Raw genomic sequence first — 21756 nt, forward strand, 5'->3', positions numbered from 1 at the left:
TTAAGTTATTTCTCTCAGCTTATGGAGGTAATTGACCTTGTTTTTGTATACAACCGCTTTTATAACTATTCTCATTGTTTGATATATACATATACACACGTATATATTGAGCGTTTTACATTTGTGCCATTCTAGTCAAAATGTCGAATCGACGATTAAACGTTATTTATTTTGCACGCCAACTGATATGTATAACGAATTTGCCTAATTTATCACATAAATTGTAGATGAAAAATAAAACGATAAGTACGAGAAATTTTAATACAATAGCTATTGTTTTATTTTCTTGTGACTGTCTATTTATATTACATGGGATGACTATTTCGGATTTCATAGACTTCATGTTCAAAAAAACAACGAAAGAGACAAAAGAATCTGTAGCATATGCCTTTTTTGATAAAATTGTATGGTAAATTTCTACATGAACTAATTGATAAGATCTGAAATGCTGACGTTATTTTTATTTTCTTATACCGAATTTGAAAAGTAGCGTTCAAGGGATGCTTAATTCCAATAATACTAAATATCGTATTTTGTGGCCTGAAAAAAGTAAAGTACTGTTATTATCAGTGGCTTTGAATGTTGAGTGTCAAAAAAATTTATTTAGCATGTGACGACAATTGATTGATATGTATTAAATTCCATGATCTTAACATGTTTTTTTTGCTTGATATGATCTATGAGGTATGTATGAAAGGGAATTTAGGACTTGCTTAAAAATTACTAGACTCAAACCTTTATAAAACTATGATGATGTATTAATCAATTATTTACAAAAGTATATTACAATCTGCTTTCTCGTTTGGAAAAAAATAAAAAAAAACGAAAAACGACAAAATATCAACAGATTAAATGAAAAACATTTAATTGACACATCATTGTTCTTTGTTTTTCGCTTTTTTAGGCATTATAAAACAGCTTCGCGGTTGAATTTTGGCCCAAAGTTTTTTTACATTGCCAGTATCAACTACCTCCAAGATACTCGTTGTTTCAACCCCATCGATGCGAATGGGCGTTAGAAATCTGTAAAATTCATATGAATTTTACACATCGAACATTCTTTTTTTTTTTACTTGAAGGAACTTAATTCTGTAATCCAGTCGGATGTGCAAATTTGAAAGTGGTCGTTTGACAAACATCTGAAAATAAAAGTTTCATTTTCTCAAAATTTGATTCTTATTCACTTTGAATGTTGCGGTAAATATATCTTTTTTGATCACAAACCTTCAGAGATAACCGGAACATCTTCAACTGTTTCGGGTAACGAAAACTTATAGTCTTCACTTTCAGTATGCTCGAGTTGATCACGTACTTTCTTAGCTTCATTACCAGTAACAGAAAAAGCATATTTTCTCTTTCTTGTTTGTTTCATGGATATTGGCTCTTCGGGGATGACTTCCTTGATGATCGTTTTAGTGAGTAAACTGCGTATTACACGCCTACCTTCAGGCACACTCACGATTGAATCGACGCTAGTCGCTCTGCGACCTCGACCTGTCGTATTCCTTTTTTCCGCTTTACTCTTTGACTTTACAGTTCTTGTGTCAATTAAAATTTTTTCGATGTCTCCCGGTTCTGACTGGACAGAGCACTTACGCCTGCGAATTGTGGGCTCTGAACTGGAAGGTCTCGTAGTCTGGATTGCTCGTATAATTTCTGCCCTGGCTGGTGGGTTACTCAAGTTGATGATATTGTTACTGGTTTCCTTTGCCAGTGACGAGGCTCGCGTCTTCCTCAAACATCGTTTATTATCTTCTTTCGCTGTGGGTGTAGCCTGATCATTTTCCTGGACTACCGCACCTGTTTTTTTTTTTCTAGTGGTGGTTGATTGTTGTTCATTTTTCGATACGGTCCTGGCTCTGGTTGGTCTTATTTTTGACAATCCTTTTTTATCATTGTCTACGGACTCAGCTATTCTACTTTGAGTGTGAGACATTGGCAGATCATCGTTGGCAGGTACCGATTCAGTAGATGTGATTTGTTCGTCATCCTTGGATATCCATCCGGCCTTTGAGCGTTTGTCAGCAACTATCGAAGTATTTTTTTTAAATTTAGATGCTCTCGACGACCGCACTGTAAATACTTGTTGTTCTTCAGACATTTCGTCAGTTTTCAAATCAACATTTTCTTTAGCAACAGATGCAGCTCTAGTTTTCCTAGTGGGTTTCACTGTAGGGGCTACATCCTTGGTAGAAGATCCAGCTCTCCTCGTGCGTATTGTTGTAGTTGATTTTGATGACTCTGATAATTCAATTACTTTTTTGGGTCGTCCTCGAGTTCGTTTTGTAAGAGTGGATTTTCTAAAATACTCTTCCTTACAATCATCCGTCGGCTCCATAAGTGGGTTGTTTGGTAAAGTCAACATGTTGCTATCTTCCTCAGGTTCTTCAACATCAGACGATGATGAGACTTTTTCGATGAATATGTTTGGAACATCGGATGTTTTTTTTACATGTTCCGATATTTTTTCCATTTCCTCTGGCAATGACGTACTTTGGTTTATTCGGTCTGTAAATATTGAAGGCATTATAAAATAGGTTTGAGGTTGCCGTGAAGTTGTTCCCACGGGGTTTTCTACATTACCAGTATGATCTAGTTCCAAGACACTCATTATCTCATCCCCATCGAAGCGAATTGGCGTTAGAAATCTGAAAAATTCATACAAATTTAATACATTGAAATTTTTTTTTTTACTTGAAGGAACTTACTTCTGTAATCCAATTGGATGTGCAAATTTGAAAGTGGTCGTTTGACAAACATCTGAAAATAAAATTTGCGTTCATTCTCTCAAAATTCGATTTTTAGTTACTTAAGCTAGTTGTTTCCTAAATCAAAAGTATTTAAAAAGGTACGAAATTTTCAGCAAAACTAATCTAAGCGTCGAGAAATATGTTTAAAAAATTTGAGACCGATTAACCACGTCGTTATTATAATATCCTCGTCAAAAAATCACTCTTTTAATATTAAAGCAATGGTACAAACACTACATAGTCTCATTATTTAAAAAATTGTAACTTACCGCCTATTTATAAATAATTGAAAAACTACTGAAAACTATCTTAGGCAGTAAAGAAACACATACATTTTTTTGAGATTTTTTTACAACATAGTTTTAAAGTAATAGTAATCAAAATAGTGCTCTTCGTTTGATTTTGGAAGATACACTGTAAAAAAGTCTTGTGTATATGTACCACATTGTTCATAAAATTACAGTCGTAATAGTCAAAATACCAACTAAAGAGTAGTAGATACCAACCATTGCAATTGTACTACGTTGTACGTAGGTCTTTTTATTCCCAACGCCCGTCATAGTAACTTTACTAAGTTCATCATAATAAATTTACTACTTGTATTGTTCAGTTTTATAAATCTCGTAGTAACATTACCATGTTGACTGTAAAGTTTATGTAGGATTTTATATTTACGAAACGATTATTTACAACTTCAATACAGAAAATAAACATGCATAAATTGTTTCTTTATATTCGTCTTAAACTTCATTAATAGAAATAACAGTCGTGTTCACACTATTTGTTGTTTGAGTATTAAGTATCTTGCAAAAGTAAAATACTCCATCATGGCAGGCATTATAATTACTGTAGTAAATTTACTATTCTTATTGTAAATATATCAAGTCCAGAGTAGGTCTTTTTATTTTCAACGTCCGTCGCAGTATTTATAATATTGATAGTTTTTACAGTAAAACCAAGAGTATCACGTAAGGAGCAACACCACATTGTCACATGAGCACAAGTTACAAATAGGTAGATGCATATGTTTATGTACCTACGTACGGAGAGGTATTCACATTTCTCTCTGATATTTTAAATTCGTCATGTTAACCCATATGTGCCGCATTTAGCATATCTTAGTAAAACTAAAACCTGACACTATTTTGAAGTTTAGAATTAAGTGGTGCCAGGGAAATCGTAATCACAATCGTGCCAAGCAGACGACATGCAGAAAATAAACAATTAGTAAATTTACACCGAAGAAGCAATATTTTTATTGCAGTGTACCGAATACCGAATTGCTCGTATACATGTTTCACATTATGTTTAGCTTTTTCCCCCCATTTTGGTGCTATGTCAGTGGAAATTGCATTATCAATCGATAACTTCTCGTGCCTATGTTGGTAAAGATGTCATAAGAAATTTTTCTTATTGTTTGCTTTCATTTTAATAACCTCTAAATGTACTTTGTTGAATATACAAGTTCACCTATTACATATACTTACACTTGCTCAGCCTTACAACTACATGTACAATCCAATCGTTTATCATTTTTCCTCTGAGTTATGGCGATATCAAGTTCATAGGGGGTAACGAACAAGCCTCCCATATCAATAAAACCAATTAAATAAGTCATGTGTATTATTTTACCGAGCTACATTTAAACTGATACCTGTCATGTTTTAGATCTACCAAAAATGCGCTAGATGCGTCATTTGTGGGTTAACATAACGCAAACAAATACGGGATGATAGTTGAACATAACCTTATTATTGTATATTTATACATACGATTAACCTATACATTGGGAAACAACTACCTTAAATGTTACGGTAAATATGTCTTTTTTGATCACAAACCTTCAGAGATAACCGGAACATCTTCAACTGTTTCGGGTAACGAAAACTTATAGTCTTCACTTTCAGTATGCTCGAGTTGATCATGTACTTTCTTAGCTACCAAATGTTTTTTTGGGGTATCTGCTTCATCGTTCACATTATCCTTTAATTAATTTATAAGTTAATTTATTAAATCATTTTATATACATATGCGGCCTTATAAATCCTTTTACATATTTTTGACCTTATACATTTAGCTCACCTCAGTAAAATCGTAACTAGGCGCACGAGACTTGCACTGAATTCTGAGGATTGATTGCGGCGTTTGAGTATCCAAGTTGTTTATTTTTTCATTCTCTTTCCGTTGCACAAGTGGTGTGCTACATATTTTAGTCATGCTAAGCCTACAGTCAGATGATCCCGATTGATCCAAATCTAAAACAAGCAATTGAACGAATACATTAAAATTATAATAAAACGAGGTTCACAAATATATATATATATATATATATATATATAGATAAAGTATACAACCATTCAATGTTGAGTCCCTGGATTGGTTGTTAAGTTTTCGCCGCTTTTTGACTATTTCATCATCAGGCTCAATTACCATTTTTAAAGCCGTCTTTCTCGTGAAGATCTTCCGTTTTGGGTATACAACATAATGTGTATCACTCTTGTTATTTATTTGAGTAAAAAATTTTGGTTGAGCATTTATTGTTGCGCATGGCGCAGTTAGAAAAGGCGTATAATTTAATGGTCCAAGCCCATCTCGATCGGGCTTGCGACACGTCTCAAGTGTCTTTTCTACTGCCAAGTTGTAAACATCACCATCAATGTCCCAAGATTGAGACATTGGTTTATGGTGAAATCTACGTGACTCATTGTTGTTACTTATAATGGGATATGGTGAAAATCGTCGTCCCTTGGCCGATTTCGAGGTATTTTTTCTCCAGCTGTTTGCAAAACGTTTTGAGATTTCGGGTACGTTTTTGTGAACCAAATTTAGTAAATTCCAAGCGATTGAGTTAAAGTTTATTTCCTCATCAATTGATTGATGTGGGTTAAAGTTTTTTTTTACAGAAAAAATGTGGCTGGCTTCTACGTGGCGGTTCGTCAGCAAGTAGTGGATCAATCTAGTTTTGTCATTATAATTTTCTTTGAGATAATTGTCAAAGGCTTTCTCTTCTTCCGGGTTTAAGGAAAGTTGCAAAATTTTTCTGAGCTTTCCATGTTTTTCACATGAGCGGAAGAAACTCGTGAGTAACGGTCCGCAATCCGATGGCGGTCGTGCATGGAATGCTAACAGTAGATGACCCTGTTCCACCGCCAGATCGATCATTATGCGCCGATGATCGGACGATATCACTGGTGGTTTAATAATGAGCAGATAATTTAGAGCTGTTAAAAAAGAAATGATGAAAAAAAATTAATTGACAGCTTGCGAATGTATGTTACATATTTTAAAAATTTGAAAACGTACCTAATTTGTGTTGATTGTTTTTTAAAAGTGAATTTATAGCGAGTTCATGCTGCCAGTCTTCGATGTCATTGCTGGAAACAATTTGGCTTGTCATGATGTTGAAAAAGCCATCGTAATCCTCGTGATCGAGAAGCCAAAAAGCTCGGATGAGTTTAATAATACTAGGACTCAACTTAAAAGCTGCGGGATACTTCATAAGTTGATCGACTGCTGAATTTGAGTCTTTGAGAATCATGCACAGGTCCATGAGCAAGTAGAAGATGATGCAGTGTTTAGTGTACGTTTCAGGTAATTGACCATCTTTATCCTCCTCTTCGTCACTTTTTTCTTCGCAATAGCAGTCAGTTAAAAAACTCCTAAGCAAAGATTGCAGCGATGGAGGAGGATAAAGACCATCTTGACTAGGACACTCACTGTCTGACTCTTCTTTCCATTGCACTTTGAGTGGTGAACAATTTCTGGCAATCAATTGATCAATGAATAAAACATCATTTTCCTTATTGTCCTTCGTACAAGCGTCTCGTCTTTTTTTCTTGTAAGACTCTACAAGCTTATTTCTTGGATACTGAATTTTCGTAAGCGCTGAAATTTGCACGTCATCGCTTTCGTCGATGTTTTGCATTTCCGGCAACAGACCGACATCATAAAACCACAACACAACTTGAAAATAGGCTGCTATTTTTTTAAGGGCCCTTTTATGTTTAGTTGAATTGATTTCAGTATTGGGTAATTTTGATATAACGGTCTTTAAACATTCGAGTTGCTGAACACAGTTATGTAACGTTTTCAACTCAAACTCGTCCATATTGACACCCGACTGATCAAACAACGGCTTGCACAAACGATCGGCCATCAACTTGATTTCAGATCCACGTATTTTGGAAGAGCACTGCAAGACAGTGCATAGTTTTTCGTTGGACAGTGCAGTAGCCTCAAATTCTTTTCTATTGAACTTCATATAATGTTCAGTTTCTAAAATCACAACATTTTATTTTGTCAATCACCAATACAGTTATGTGCGAGAAAAATAGTTACAAATTTACCTTTATTTATCAAATTGTATGCTGAAAAGAATAATTCTACTTCATTACTTGTTGAAGGTTCTAGCTCATTACTTTCTGAAGGTTCTACTTCATTACTTTTTGGAGGTTGTACTGCAGGTGAAGAATTAACAAATTTTAAACAGGCTACAATAGGCTTATCACCGTAAGATGACTTAGACCATGAATCTCTATTAAGATCAACTATCAAGTGCTGGAAGTTTCTGAGTGATACAAAGATTAATCCACTATTTTCTGGTAAAACTAAGTCTCGATTTTCTTCATTAAAATTTTCCCAGTCGGCCCCACCGTACATCACACACGCCTGTTCAACACCAGCTGGTACCTTTAAAAATAATTAGTATCTCATTAAAGCTAAAACCATCTACTATGAGATAAAACTAGTACATGGCACTAAAAACAAATTATACTCACTAGAATAGTACATAAAATTTTGGAAATGCAACAATCAAAAACACACAATTGCCCAACGGAATCTTGAATTCTAATAGCATTGCTATCAAGCCCCACCAGAAGTAAGGGCAAACTTCCTGGACGAGCAGGAAAGGCTGACACAGTGGTTATCTTATATGTGAAGGTCCATGATGTTACGTACTCACCAGACGTGACATTCACTACAAATAAACTTTTGTCGCAGCTTATCCAGGCATAGCTGCAGTCGCTGTTTAAAAAGCCACCTGATCTTTGTTCGGAGCGTGGCTCATTCCAGGAGTTGTTTTGTACAGTCTCATCCGGAACTTGAAAATCCGACGACTCCCATAAAGGTAGCTTAAGGCTTATAGTTTTGCGAATCTACGAGAAAGGTTGAATGATATTAAGGACCTACTCGGGCTCAGGTTTACTATCTGGCCGTACGATTTTTAACTTTATAAAGGTTTCAAGTAAAAGAGAGAAGTTGTGTTGTATCAGCATTCCCTATAAGGCTTGAAGTGAGGAAATATTTACATAATTGCAAAATAAATAAATTAGTTAATCAATTTTCGGATGCAACGTTGTGTATTTGTAACTCCACCTATAAACACACTTATAATACATTTGGAATTCCACTTGGAATTGCTTATGGGGTTTTGGTTTGATGCGTATGGTAACAACAAAACAATAGAGAAAGTTTAAAAGAAGTCGAGGACCTTTACAGAGAAATCCATAAAAATTAATATTTAGTTAGAAAGAAAACTTCAGAAAAAAAGAAATTTTACAGTACATATAAAATATGCGAAAAATTAAATAAAGGCACTCGATTTCACTCTCGAATCAAATTGTTGGTTTAAATCAAAAGAAATTTCAGCTGACGATGAAAAAGAGGAAAAGAATAAAATTAATTTAATAAACAACTCTCAGTTAGAAGTCGAATTAAATGATGCGCAGTTCAAAAAAACTTGTAGTTCCACCATTGATTAACATCAAATTACTTATAAACAATTCAGTAGAAGTAATCGGGATTTATGATTAAGAATCAAATGTATCCTTAATAAATTATAAATTGATAAAATTAAAAAACGAAAATGATAAACTTAAAACAGAAAAAGCTAATTTGATGGCGATTAATGGTGCAACGAAAGCGAATGGAATGATAAATATAAGAGTAAAAATTTATTATATAGAAAAGTCAATTTGATATGTTCGTAGTAGAAAGTGAGGAAATCAAGTTTGATTTCTTAATCGGATTAAATATGATGAAAGAATTTAAATTAATCCAAAATGAAAATTTACAAATATTATGAAAGAAGGAAAAAGAAAAAAATTCTGAATGTATTTATACTAAAAAAATAAATTTTAATAAAAACATAGACACAAATAAGTTTGAAATCTTACTACATGCTCTAAACTTCCATCAAAAAACTAAAATTTATGAATTCACAAGATAAATATAAATCAATTTTTGCAAAAGATAAATATGATGTTGGCTCAGTTAAAGAACACGAAGCTCGCATAGAGTTATTACTGTAGATAAATATTGCAGTAAAAGTCCTTATATAGGTGCACGATTGAAGATAAAAAGGAAATAAAAAAACAAATCTCAATGTTATTAAAATACTAGTTAATAGGAGAATCTTAATCCTTTTGCTGCCTCAGTAACTTTAGCATTTAAACAGACGATGGAAAAAAATCTAGATTATGTATGGACTTTCGAGAACTAAATAAAATAGTTATACCTCAATCGCAAGCATTCCCATTGATTCAAGATCTAATAATAAAAACAAGAGACTGCAAATGTTTCTCCATGTTAGATTCCCTCTAGAGTTTTCCCTGGCCTGCTGTTGTAGCAAAATCTTCTCTGGTAACCCCAGGGCGGTTGGAAGAGTGGCCATGAAACCCCAAATGCTAGAAGCAGATTGTGCTCTAGCTAAACACGTCTCCTGGTATGTCACCAGAGACGTTAGCATTTATTAGATCGGGATAGAGTTCAACGTAAGTCACTTGTCCATTAGAGAACAGCGTTTTCGGATAGCCGGGATACCTAGCTGCACGACCCCCAGCTCGGAAAAGTTCCTATGTAACCCCGGCTGTTTTTTGGGGCGGGATTTTCTATGGAATTTTCCTTCAGAGCAATTCCAGAGTTTTTTCCTTGCCCCACAGGTTTTCGGGCCTAAGTGAATGCAAAACAGTGATAGGAGGTAGGGATTAGCGGATCCGATGCACCAGGCAGGGATCGCCGGCCTAACCGACGAGGAGTGGTCCCTGAAACATGAGACTTCTCCGGGGATGCTAAATAACCTGGATCCGATGCTTCGGCAGAGGTCGCCGGCTTCACCGGTGAGGAGTGAACGTCCTGAAATATGGAGTCCTCCCCGGGGAAAGGCTACACAGTGGCGAGTAGACCCGATGCAACGTTGGTGCAAAGAGTGTCAGATTAACTGGCAAGGTGTCTCACCGAAGATACTCACACTGTGCCCATGGATTAGGTGTAACATCAGTAAAAGGGTTGGAAAATGGGTGCGGCAATACATCCCTACACATAGGTGGTGAGCGGGTAGCCCCGGCGACTTGGCCTAAGAACTATCAAGGTAAACTGGGTAAAAAAAAAATAAAATCAGGTGTAAGATAAATGAAAAACAAGGAAAGCAGCCATGGACAACCATAGCACATGAATGCGTAAAGAAATGTAATTAAACAGAACATACAGTTACCGGTTTTGCACCAGTGTTACTTTTCGAAGGTAAAACTATCACGATCCTACCGAAAAAACTAAGAGAAGAAAAAACACTAACAGAATTACAAGCAAGGCATACTATTAACATACGTAGTTAAAAAATCTGTTACAGTCGAAGAAGCCTGACATGATTACAATGACCTAAATAGCAGAAACAAGAGATCAAGATTCTCCGATTTCCCTGGACTAGAGGAGGGGGAGACAATATGCAAGATCTTATCAAAGCAACTGATGAACTTCACAGCAAAAGTGCTCCAACGCTTCGAATACTCCTAAAAAGATATTAACACGCCCAAAGAAAAGCAGCTCACCCACCAGGCCTCCTTTTACAACTTCTCGAAAGCTAACCCAATTAAAACAACAACATAAAGACGCCCTTATTTGCCCAAATGGACAATCAAAATTCACGTCCACAACATTTCCCACCTAAAACCTCACTCCTAATACACAGCATCACAGCTCGACTTTAGCTCACAAAAACTCCTCTACAAATGGCAAACTTCTGCGGTATCACTGCCAATGACGTCTTACTACCCATAGAGAATAACGTCGACTTTTTATCTCCAAACACAAACCTTATCCAAGTATCCATTATCGAGGGGCACTTAAAATAAATTTAAAATAATTAAAATAAAAATAAATAAATTGTTTGTAATAACATTCTTATTATTATAAATTAAAATAATGATAAAAGTATATAGAAGAGGTTAGGGGTAATGGGCACTGCATGCATACCACCTTGCATGAGCGTATGCAACAGCCCTGGTATACACACAATCCATGCAGTCTGATAGCATGACATGCACTTTCCACACCATGCTTGCAGTGTGCGCTCAGAAATTACGACAGGTGGACATCACGGTGCTTTCACGTGTGCTCCAGGCCGTGCTCCACAGTCGCGGTCGTGCTATCACAATGCTATCGGGGTGAGTATATATACTTTATAGAATAAGTATTGGGTCATGGACAAAATTTTCACAGACAGAATTTCCGCCAATATTTCCAAGTACAAAATACCGTTATCAGTCGATAAATGTATCAAGCTAACTATACTCGAGAAGTCATAAATTTTAATGCTGAACTTTTTAGATGTTTACAAAACAAAATGAAAGCTTTTTTAATTTTTTCTTTTTAGTTTCTTAGCTAGATCGTTTGGTATAAGAATTATAAAGAAAATGGAGGTATGCATTTATTTTGTAAATCATGGTATTAAAATAAGAGCAGCAAATGAGATATCATGGTATTTGCAATACTGTATCATATCATATGATGTTTGAAAAAAACTGTCATTATCTAAAGTATTTAATTTAAATAATATTTAGTTTATTGAACATTAAAACTATATAGCATATGATATTTTACGCAAAAAGTCCCATGTACATTAGTGTACACACATGTTTATCCGTTGTTATGACAAACAACTTGAAAAAAATAATTTAAAATTCTTAATGTTTAAGTTAAAAAATCTCAACTAGGGCGTGAAAGTATCGCATCTATCAATTCGTATTTATCAATTTTTGTTTAATGACCCATATACATTTGCATAGACAGACACACAGACACATATTGATTTATTTGTTTAATTATTTATAAATCTAATACTTCATAGGCTCGATGGATTAGACAAATACTTTGCTTATGAAAATGTTCATATAACTATGCAGCGAGCCCAACATAAAGTGAAACATACATCTATTTGCAAGCGCTACGATTCAATTAAAGAATTCGGCAAGCAGATGCAGGAAAATCCATCGCTCTTAAAGTTTATTGATAAAAAAGGCAATAAAACTTCCTTCTCTGCAGAGTTGTTAAACTCTTCATCTCATGGATACCACGTTATTCTCTATGACAAGGATTTTTTGAATAAGTTTAATGAAGAAAATAGTATATTTGTAGACGCTACATTTAAGACGAGTCCAAATATTAATGGAATGCACCAAATTTTAACCATTATGAGCAAGAAATATAATTCGGTAAAGAAGCTATTTTTTATCACCATATTTTATAATGTTAATTCTTGAGGTGAATTATTACCTTTATGAAAGTTGAGCAGCTATTGCACCTAAATTAAAATTTATGGTAAAGTATTACTCAACGGATCTACTATTTGAATTTCAAAGCATGTTGCCGACCAAAGTCGAAAAAATGCATTCAAATTTTAAATTCTAGAGTTAGTCTTATAAGGCATTTTTATTATTTCACCCAAATTTTTAGCTTTTTTTGGCTAAAAGTCGAGCCATATGTTACAAAAAAACTAGGAGCAGGTTGTTTGATTAATCTTTTTTCTAAGAAAGTCCGAAACTCGGGGCTAACCTCAGTACGTAAACAAGCGGATTCGTATCTATGTAGGTATATATATTGAGCCTGCTACTCAATATTTTCAAGTGTGATAGTCTATAATGTCACACAAATGGATAGGACAAGCCTGATGAGCCACCTTAAATCTATATAATTATCTATGGACGCGTTCGCAAATCGTATGTATATATTTGTATTGAAAGATTGACGTTGAAAAAAAAATTCTGTTAGAAAAGATTTATTGCTCTCACAGGGCAGAGCAATCTTCCAATCATATTTTATTTTAAAATTTCTGTTACCTCACCCAAAAATGGCTCTTCTCTCTTTACTACCGAAAATGCATTATTGTTCAATTATTCAACATAAGAATCTGTTGAAAAAATTACCGAATGGGTTTAAAGTTGTCTAGTTTCACATTATAAATAAATATTATTAATACTCTTTTTTTCATAATGTTGAATATTAAGTTAACATAGTAATTTATAATAAAAAAAAATTAAATCTTCAGCTCCAATAGAACCGGAATTATGAATTTTTGAAAATTAGTCTTCAAGTTAAAAACTCGCTTTCATCGAATTTTCGACCGCTTATATTATCTAAAATACGTAAAAAAAAAAAACCTCGAACTTTTATGTTTTTTGCTAAAAGTAGAGTCTGGAAAAAAAAAAATTCAGCCAATTCTGAGATGTGTTGGTCAAAAAGTGCTCGGTTTTTAAAAGAATGACCCATTTACGTACATCAGCGTTGGTATTCTGATACCGTCTGTCATTTATAACCATGAAGCCAATTTTTACGTCTTTCTCGGCAAATATCTTTGGAAAGTGCCCCATTACAGGCTTGCTAACATAGAGAAAGAAACTTAGTAGGTTAAAAAATATGACCATACATTTATAAAGCGCAAAAATGTAGTATATATATCGTTCGATTTTTGGAAAAATCACGCATTCTGACTAACGACATCATGAGCCTTGTGAAAAATAATTAGATTTATAATATCAAAAAACATTGAAAAATGCCAAGTTAAAAAAGAAATTAAAAAATAATCACACAATGCCTAATAGCATCCGTGTAACAACGATATCCTTACACATAAAAAAAAAAAAAAAAAAAAAAAAAATTCTAATCATCAATCATAATTAAATAATTTATATACATTATTTATGTTTTGAATGTATACCATTTCTCTTGCACTCACGCATTAACAAATGTTATAATTGGTTGGAAAAAAGCTCTAAGCCATTCGAAACTTGTTGATGCTGTTTTTAACCATTCATAACTAGATCGGTAGTAGAAGTTGTAAGCAAATAAAAAATTGACAAAACTCATAACTTATCATTTTTACAGTTTTAAGTGTTAAATTGCATAGATACATTAAATTCCTAAATCTTTTTAATATTCGTAATTTATTTTTAATTATTAATAAGTTTTTAACTCTTTAATGTTTAAACTGCCAAGTAATATATTATTATAAATAAGTTTTAACCTACCAATCATGTCCAGTGTAATAAATATTGTAAAAAAAAATCGATTACGTCTTATATAATTTTAAAATTTTTTAATTCCTGATCACTATTTTTCATGAATTTTACATATATGCAAGTTAAACTATTGAAATTTAGCATATTTTTATTTTAGGCTGTAATACGAAAAGCTAAGTCAAAAAAATATAGGATATATTTGAGACAAAATAATAAGGAGAACAATAATATTGGCTATGAAATTATGAAGAAAATTTTGTTAATACCACTTTTTCCAGCTGATAAAGCTGAAAAAGCATTTAAAATAATAAGAAAACTTATAAAAAAAAGTTTTAAAAATGATCAGAAGAAATTAGCTAAACGGAAAAGATTTTGGGATGTTTACTTTCGAAATGAATGGATGGTTAAAGTTACTCCGGAAGTATTTAGCATATTTAATATGGTAGATAGAACCAATAATAAACTTGAATCCTATCACAAGATTTTGAATTCGAAGTTGAGAACCAAACCATGTACAGATATATTCATAGGTGAGTATGTGTCTACAAGATAGTTCTATTGATATAATTATCGTTCAGATATAAATAAAACAAACAAACAAGTAAATTTTAACTGGAAAATAATTTAGTGTATACAAGTGTTTAAGGACAGTCCGGAAAAAATTTAAGTTCTTTCCTTGTCGACTGTCTGTCAATCCTTTCGTTCCTAAAAAAATTAGTAGGATAAATTATTTATTGTAAGTGCAATAAGTTATCCATAGAACGGTATGGTTAAACGAGTAAAACTATTGTGAACTAATCGGAAATATTAAAGCGATATGTGGTGATATTTGTATAATCAACTTTTATCAATGCAATTAATTGACGAAAGAAGAAGTATCATGCATTTTTTTTTTAAATAAATATGAGGCCTGACTTAAGTGAGATTAATCATGACTTCGAAATAAAAGACAACTATTCGTCGTTCGTTTAACATCTGATTATAAACCTTTCTCATCTAACTTTAAATTAATCTGAACAAGTCTGAGTCAGAATTAACCTCCGAGTTGCGTCGGAAACCCACCACTGTCCAGTGCAGCAGTGCTTTATACCAAATGGATCCAATATGTATCCAAAACTGAGAACACAATCATCCATTTCCTTTAACATCTTTCTATTCGATGTTACTATAAACACATATATAGATGTGACGGGTATATGCGTTTCACGTATTCATGTGATGTCATCATCCAGTACTTTATACCAAATGGACCCATTATGGATCCAAAATTGCGAACACAATCATCCATTTCCTTTAACATCTTTCTATTCGATGTCAGTGTAAGCACATGTATATATATATAAAAACACATGGTATTAGCCACGATGTAAAAATACAAGGTGCGGCCCGCGCGGCGTTGCGCATCCATTTTGATTGATCAATGCTTCCACCATGATGTAAGAATATAAGGTGTGGCGTTCCAAAGTCTCATTTTCGTGCCGTTCTGCGCCTTTCAACACGACGCCATATTGGAGGGAGATGTGACTACTACAGCGGCGAAGAGCCTGTACAATGAAACGAAGCCGCTAAAGTTGAAACTAAAACTTATCCCATGCACGCATCTCACCTCGAATTGAGATATATATATTTATATATTTGTGTATATATACGTAAACTGATCATCGTTTACCTGTTTAATTAGTTTTTTCTGTGCAAATATTGCCAAATTGGGTGTTTGGTCACTGAAACAACTGGATTGAAAATATTGAAATAAAAAATATATATTGTTTCAGGAGTTTCTTGATGTTAATACGCTTTATATTTTAAAAGCTATTGAAATTCGCAGACAGACATGGCGGTGCGAATCAAAATGGATGTGCAACGCCACACATTATATTTCTTACATCATGGCTTCCACCGCGCCGCCATGTCTGTCTGCGGATTTCAAAAGTTTTTAAAATATAAAACATATATTAGCATCAAGAAACTCGTGAAACAATGTATATTTTTTGCTTCAATACTTTCATTCCAGTTGTTTTAGTGACCAAACACCCAATTCGGCAATATTTGCACATAAAAAACTGAACAAACAGGTAAACGATGATCATTTTACGTATATATGTACAAATATATAAATATATATATCTCAATTCGAGGTGAGATGCATGGGATAAGTTTTAGTTTCAACTTAAGCGGCTTCGTTTCATTGTACAGGCTCTTCGCCGCTGTAGTATATAGCCACGTCTCCCTCAAATATGGCGTCGCAATGGAAGGCGCAAAACGGCACGAAAATGAGACGTCGGTACGCCGCACCGCGTATTTTTACATCATGGTATTAGCTAGTAGCTACAGCTACATAAAGTTGCGTTCGAAAATTAATCTATTTTGCAATATGTAAATATTTCTTTACCTCAAAACTGATAGAAAATGCTTCTTTCTTTTACTTCTCAAATTAAAAATCATGCGGCCGGTTTTTTCCGGAATATGCTCGAACATTTGAATGGAAGTCGACTTACCTCGCAGCTGGTTTCTATAAGTTGATTCATTTCTATACCACAAAAAAACCTTATAACTTGTCAATGTCAATATTTTTAAACAAGTTTCGAGGGTACAAACGTTGCTTCCCGCGAAAATGAAATAGGGCTAATTTGAAATAAGCGACGGAAATACAGTTACACAAACGTGTTTTGCAAATGTTATTGAAAAATTTTACGAGTGTTAATAAAAAAAAAGGCAAATTTACTAGTTGATAAAAAAACAGTTCTAAACTTTGATCACGACTCAACAATTACGATTTACTGCCACGTAGAATCACACTGCTAACGAACGTTATACTTAAGCTGATGAAAACTGAATGCTATAACTTTCTTCACAACTTCACGCGATATACTATTATATTATGTGTGCTTGTGCTTACTCTGACAATGTGTGATAATGACTTGGGAACAAATAGATGGACGACAAGTGTATGAGTTGTCGTTCATCTATTTGTCGTCACATCATTAAAGCTTATCCTGATAATGTGTTGATAATGATGTGACAACAAATAGCTGGATTTGTTACACAACGCTCGACTACCATATTAGTGGCGGTAAAGACGAAAAGTATATGTATCCAATACCTTTATTATTTTAGTATACAACGTGATATTTGCGCACACTACTGAATAATATTTTTTTAGTAAAAAAAAATAAAATGCATTCAGTCATAGCTTTTCTTCAACATTTTACCAGTTAGGTATTTCTAATGCATTACTTTATTAAATATGTTTTATTGTTTTTAAATACTTCACCAGCGAGGGCGGCGAGAGCGGCGAGCGTTATACCAAGTGCAAAAGAGATAGCGGTATGTTGAGCTGTCCGTCTATCTATTTGTTGTCAAATCATTATCACACAGGGGAAGACAATCACACGTGGTATAATATACTACGTGCATCATGCGTGTGATGAGGTGTTTTCCGCAATCGTTACCAGAGCAAGTAATTTTCGGTAAGTTGCGCTCTACATTACCGTCAGATCGGAAAGTCAACTATATATACCTTTAATTTACTGGCGCTCTGTAGCTCTGTTGTACGAGTAGTCCGGTAGCTGAAGCAATCAATAAGGAACAAATCGGAGATAGCGTCCAAACTTTGCAGATCGCTTTGTATTATGGTCTGTAAACATGGAAAAATAGTTTTGTCCAACCAAACCACGGGCTTCAATTGTTATTAAACAATTCGTAAAAATTTACCATTTTTTTTCTTAGTTTTTCTCATATAACTTTTTTTGTGGCTGTCGGATTGCAAAAATAGCTAAAGATATTTTGTTCGTTATTTAATTATCTACCAATCTGTGTAAATTAGATCATTGGAAGACTTTTTTTCGCGAAGTTATAATGCAAAAAAGTGCAAAAATCGTCGTTATAAATTGTCATTTTGAAACATCCATAACTTTTATAATGTTTGATGAAAATGCTTCAAAATTTGGTATTCGATAGATCTTATAGAGATCTTAAGCCATGCTCAAGGCTTTTCTTGTATTATGAAAAATAACGTAAATAAACTATAATTAATTAAAAAATTCATTTGATTGTCCTGATCGTTAAAATTGAGCTAGACTGAAACTTTAAAATGGATTTTATTCAGAATACAAAGGACTTCAATATTGTAAAAAAAAAACTTTTTTTTTCAATTTTTACCCCGATTTTTTACAAAATTTAATTTTGCAATATTAACAAATTAACATTACTCGATCATTTTCTATTGTGGAGAAGTAGAACTAGTTCCATCTAATAGTGTATATTTTTACACAAATTTACAAAAAAAAATTTTTACGATATGATGTTTTTAACTATAGTTATTAACAGTTTAGTGTTTTTTGCAATTGTTTAATTTCTATCGGTTTTTTCAATTAAAAAAAAATATTTTAGTATCTACATAGCATCCGTTGTTGTTATATATGACTTACAGATTTTTTAACAAATAATTGACAATTAGAAAAAATTACTTATTTATACAGTTTTACGTGCGATAACGGCCTGTGTACGGCGGATTGCATATTTCAGGCGTTTCCATACCAGTTCGAAAAATCATATTATTTGATCTTTTACTTTTATTATTGTTTTGTAATAACTAAAAATACATAAACATACATTTTTATACAAAATTTATTATGTGAATGCAAGAAAATACGATGTACATGATATTTGTTGCATAAATTTTTTATAAAATACTATTTCTTATATTTTACGTTTTTTTGTTACTGGTGTGTGATCACTATCACTCTCGGTGTCATCTTCTATTTCGGCGAACAAGATGTCATCAGAATCGTCTTCTAATACTATATAATTAGGAAAAGCATTTTACTGTGAAGGTAAAAATTGTGCTAACATGGAAGACAGAATAGTGTCTCTTAGTGAAGATGAAGATGATAACGACATATACAGTACTCAGAACGTAGAGCATGAGCAAATTCAAATTCAGATGAGTGAATTAGTATTAGAAGACGATTCTGATGACATCTTGTTCGCCGAAATAGAAGATGACACCGAGAGTGATAGTGATCACACACCAGTAACAAAAAAACGTAAAATATAAGAAATAGTATTTTATAAAAAATTTATGCAACAAATATCATGTACATCGTATTTTCTTGCATTCACATAATAAATTTTGTATAAAAATGTATGTTTATGTATTTTTAGTTATTACAAAACAATAATAAAAGTAAAAGATCAAATAATATGATTTTTCGAACTGGTATGGAAACGCCTGAAATATGCAATCCGCCGTACACAGGCCGTTATCGCACGTAAAACTGTATAAATAAGTAATTTTTTCTAACTGTCAATTATTTGTTAAAAAATCTGTAAGTCATATATAACAACAACGGATGCTATGTAGATACTAAAATATTTTTTTTTAATTGAAAAAACCGATAGAAATTAAACAATTGCAAAAAACACTAAACTGTTAATAACTATAGTTAAAAACATCATATCGTAAAAATTTTTTTTTGTAAATTTGTGTAAAAATATACAATATTAGATGGAACTAGTTCTACTTCTCCACAATAGAAAATGATCGAGTAATGTTAATTTGTTAATATTGCAAAATTAAATTTTGTAAAAAATTGGGGTAAAAATTGAAAAAAAAAGTTTTTTTTTTACAATATTGAAGTCCTTTGTATTCTGAATAAAATCCATTTTAAAGTTTCAGTCTAGCTCAATTTTAACGATCAGGACAATCAAATGAATTTTTTAATTAATTATAGTTTATTTACGTTATTTTTCATAATACAAGAAAAGCCTTGAGCATGGCTTAAGATCTCTATAAGAGCTATCGAATACCAAATTTTGAAGCATTTTCATCAAACATTATAAAAGTTATGGATGTTTCAAAATGACAATTTATAACGACGATTTTTGCACTTTTTTGCAATATAACTTCGCGAAAAAAAGTCTTCCAATGATCTAATTTACACAGATTGGTAGATAATTAAATAACGATTAAATATCTTTAGCTATTTTTGCAATCCGACAGCCACAAAAAAAGTTATATGAGAAAAACTAAGAAAAAAAATGGTAAATTTTTACGAATTGTTTAATAACAATTGAAGCCCGTGGTTTGGTTGGACAAAACTATTTTTCCATGTTTACAGACCATAATACAAAGCGATCTGCAAAGTTTGGACGCTATCTCCGATTTGTTCCTTATTGATTGCTTCAGCTACCGGAAACCGGACTATACTACCAGCGGTGTCACACGAAGAGTCTCTTAGGAATGGAGCATCGGATCTTACTAATTGAAAAATACATTCATTACAGAGATGTAAATTTTAAGTGTTATAAGTAAACAAAGAACCCAACCTTCTCTGATCAAGTGAGATCCAATGCTCCATTCTTATATGAGACTTTTCGTGTGACTGTGCTTCTTTTTCAGGCCTTTTTTCGTCGGTTGCCTCTTTAATGGACTGATTAATTTGTGCTTACGTGAGTTAATGGTAAAAGGTCAAGAGTATTGTAATTTTGTAAATATTGTCGATTTTATGAGCCATATAAGATATGTAGAATATTGATGTAAAAATTCGCCGCAAGTATCATAAAGAATGTTAAGAATTTATTGTCTATTTATAAGATTATTTGCGGCTGGTTTATAACTAATAAAGTGACTTTGCTGTAAGTAGGAATAATTATTTTGGATCAGCGCCATCTAGCGGTCTTTATTTTTTGGCCAAAAGTGGCTCCTAAAATTTTCAATCAGAGCATTCAGGATTAGAGCTATTTAGTCAATTATAAACCAGCCGCAACTTATGATGAAGCTATAAAATGAAAAAATTACAGTATGCGTGTCTTAGGCGGCAAGTTATCAATTTATCTTATGCTTGAAAATTTATCTTTAAAAGTACAAACACATAGGAGGTCTAATTTTGGTAGAAAATAGATTGTTAACTCGCCGCTAAAAACACATATATCGTTATTTTTTCATTTTATAGCTTCATCATGAGTTGCGGCTGGTTTATAATTGATGAAATGGCTCTAATTCCGAATGCTCTGATTGAGAATTTTAGGAGCCTCTTTTGACCAAAAAATAAAGACCGCTAGATGGCGCTGATCCAAAATAATTATTGCTACTTACAGTAAAGTCACTTTAATAATTACAAACCAGCCGCAACTAATCTTACAGATAGATAATAAAAAGTTGACGTAGTTTGTGCTGTTTGCGGCAAGTTTACAATCTATTTTTTACTTAAAAGTCGACCTCTAAAAATAGAGATATTCATATGGTTTAATAAAATCGACCATATGGCATTACTTAGTAGTAGTTTCTTTAATTACTACACATAACTTTACGTACATCTTACACCGTGCTCTCTTTACCAGAATGATAAAATCAGAGGCTGTAAAGTTACGTAGGTCGTGGTGGTAACGCCGCTTGGGGTGTTTTCCGCAATCGTCGTCACCATCAAGTAATTTAAATTTGCGCTCTACGTTACCGTCTGGTCAGTAAGTCAACTACCTTGAATTAAACTGGCGCTGTAATATAAGTATTCCGTAATCTGGCCATGCGAGAAAAAGCGAGGATTTCATCGCTGTTGACTGTCGTCTGCTATTTTAACTGGCCAGATTACGGAACAGAGCGCCAGTTAATTCAAGGTAGTTGACTTACCGACCTGATGGTATAGCGTAGAGCGCAACCTTAAATTACTTGCTGGTGACGATTGCGGAAAACACCCTATTACTTGCTGGTGACGATT

The 21756-nt window shown here is 33.2% G+C and overlaps 1 protein-coding gene across 1 annotated transcript; it reads right to left on the reverse strand.

Annotated features, from left to right (window-relative positions):
- Window positions 1–794: 794 nt before the first annotated feature.
- Window positions 795–6906, reverse strand: LOC149374472 (uncharacterized). Its single transcript, XM_089593567.1, has 8 exons — window positions 6054–6906; window positions 5105–5971; window positions 4833–5005; window positions 4592–4733; window positions 2709–2760; window positions 2584–2648; window positions 1225–2508; window positions 795–1139 (listed from the first exon to the last, which is right to left on the reverse strand). The coding sequence occupies exons 1-8, from the start codon at window positions 6904–6906 to the stop codon at window positions 1084–1086; spliced, it is 3492 nt and encodes a 1163-aa protein (XP_089449693.1). The 3' UTR covers window positions 795–1083.
- Window positions 6907–21756: the final 14850 nt, after the last annotated feature.

This window comes from Copidosoma floridanum, unplaced genomic scaffold (genome assembly GCF_036245765.1).
Source record: "Copidosoma floridanum isolate Cflo_tuat_1 unplaced genomic scaffold, Cflo_Japanese_pri ptg000019l, whole genome shotgun sequence".
NCBI classification, from domain to species: Eukaryota; Metazoa; Arthropoda; class Insecta; order Hymenoptera; family Encyrtidae; genus Copidosoma; species Copidosoma floridanum.

Bases quoted from the DNA above. Each gene is read 5' to 3' on its own strand.
- LOC149374472 (XM_089593567.1), bottom strand. From the start codon at position 6,906: ATGGCCGATCGTTTGTGCAAGCCGTTGTTTGATCAGTCGGGTGTCAAT. The intron at 2,761-4,591 runs GTTTGTGATCAA...TTTTATTTTCAG, and splicing joins TGTTCCGGTTATCTCTGAAG to ATGTTTGTCAAACGACCACT. The intron at 2,509-2,583 runs GTAATGTAGAAA...CAATATTTACAG, and splicing joins CTTGGAACTAGATCATACTG to ACCGAATAAACCAAAGTACG.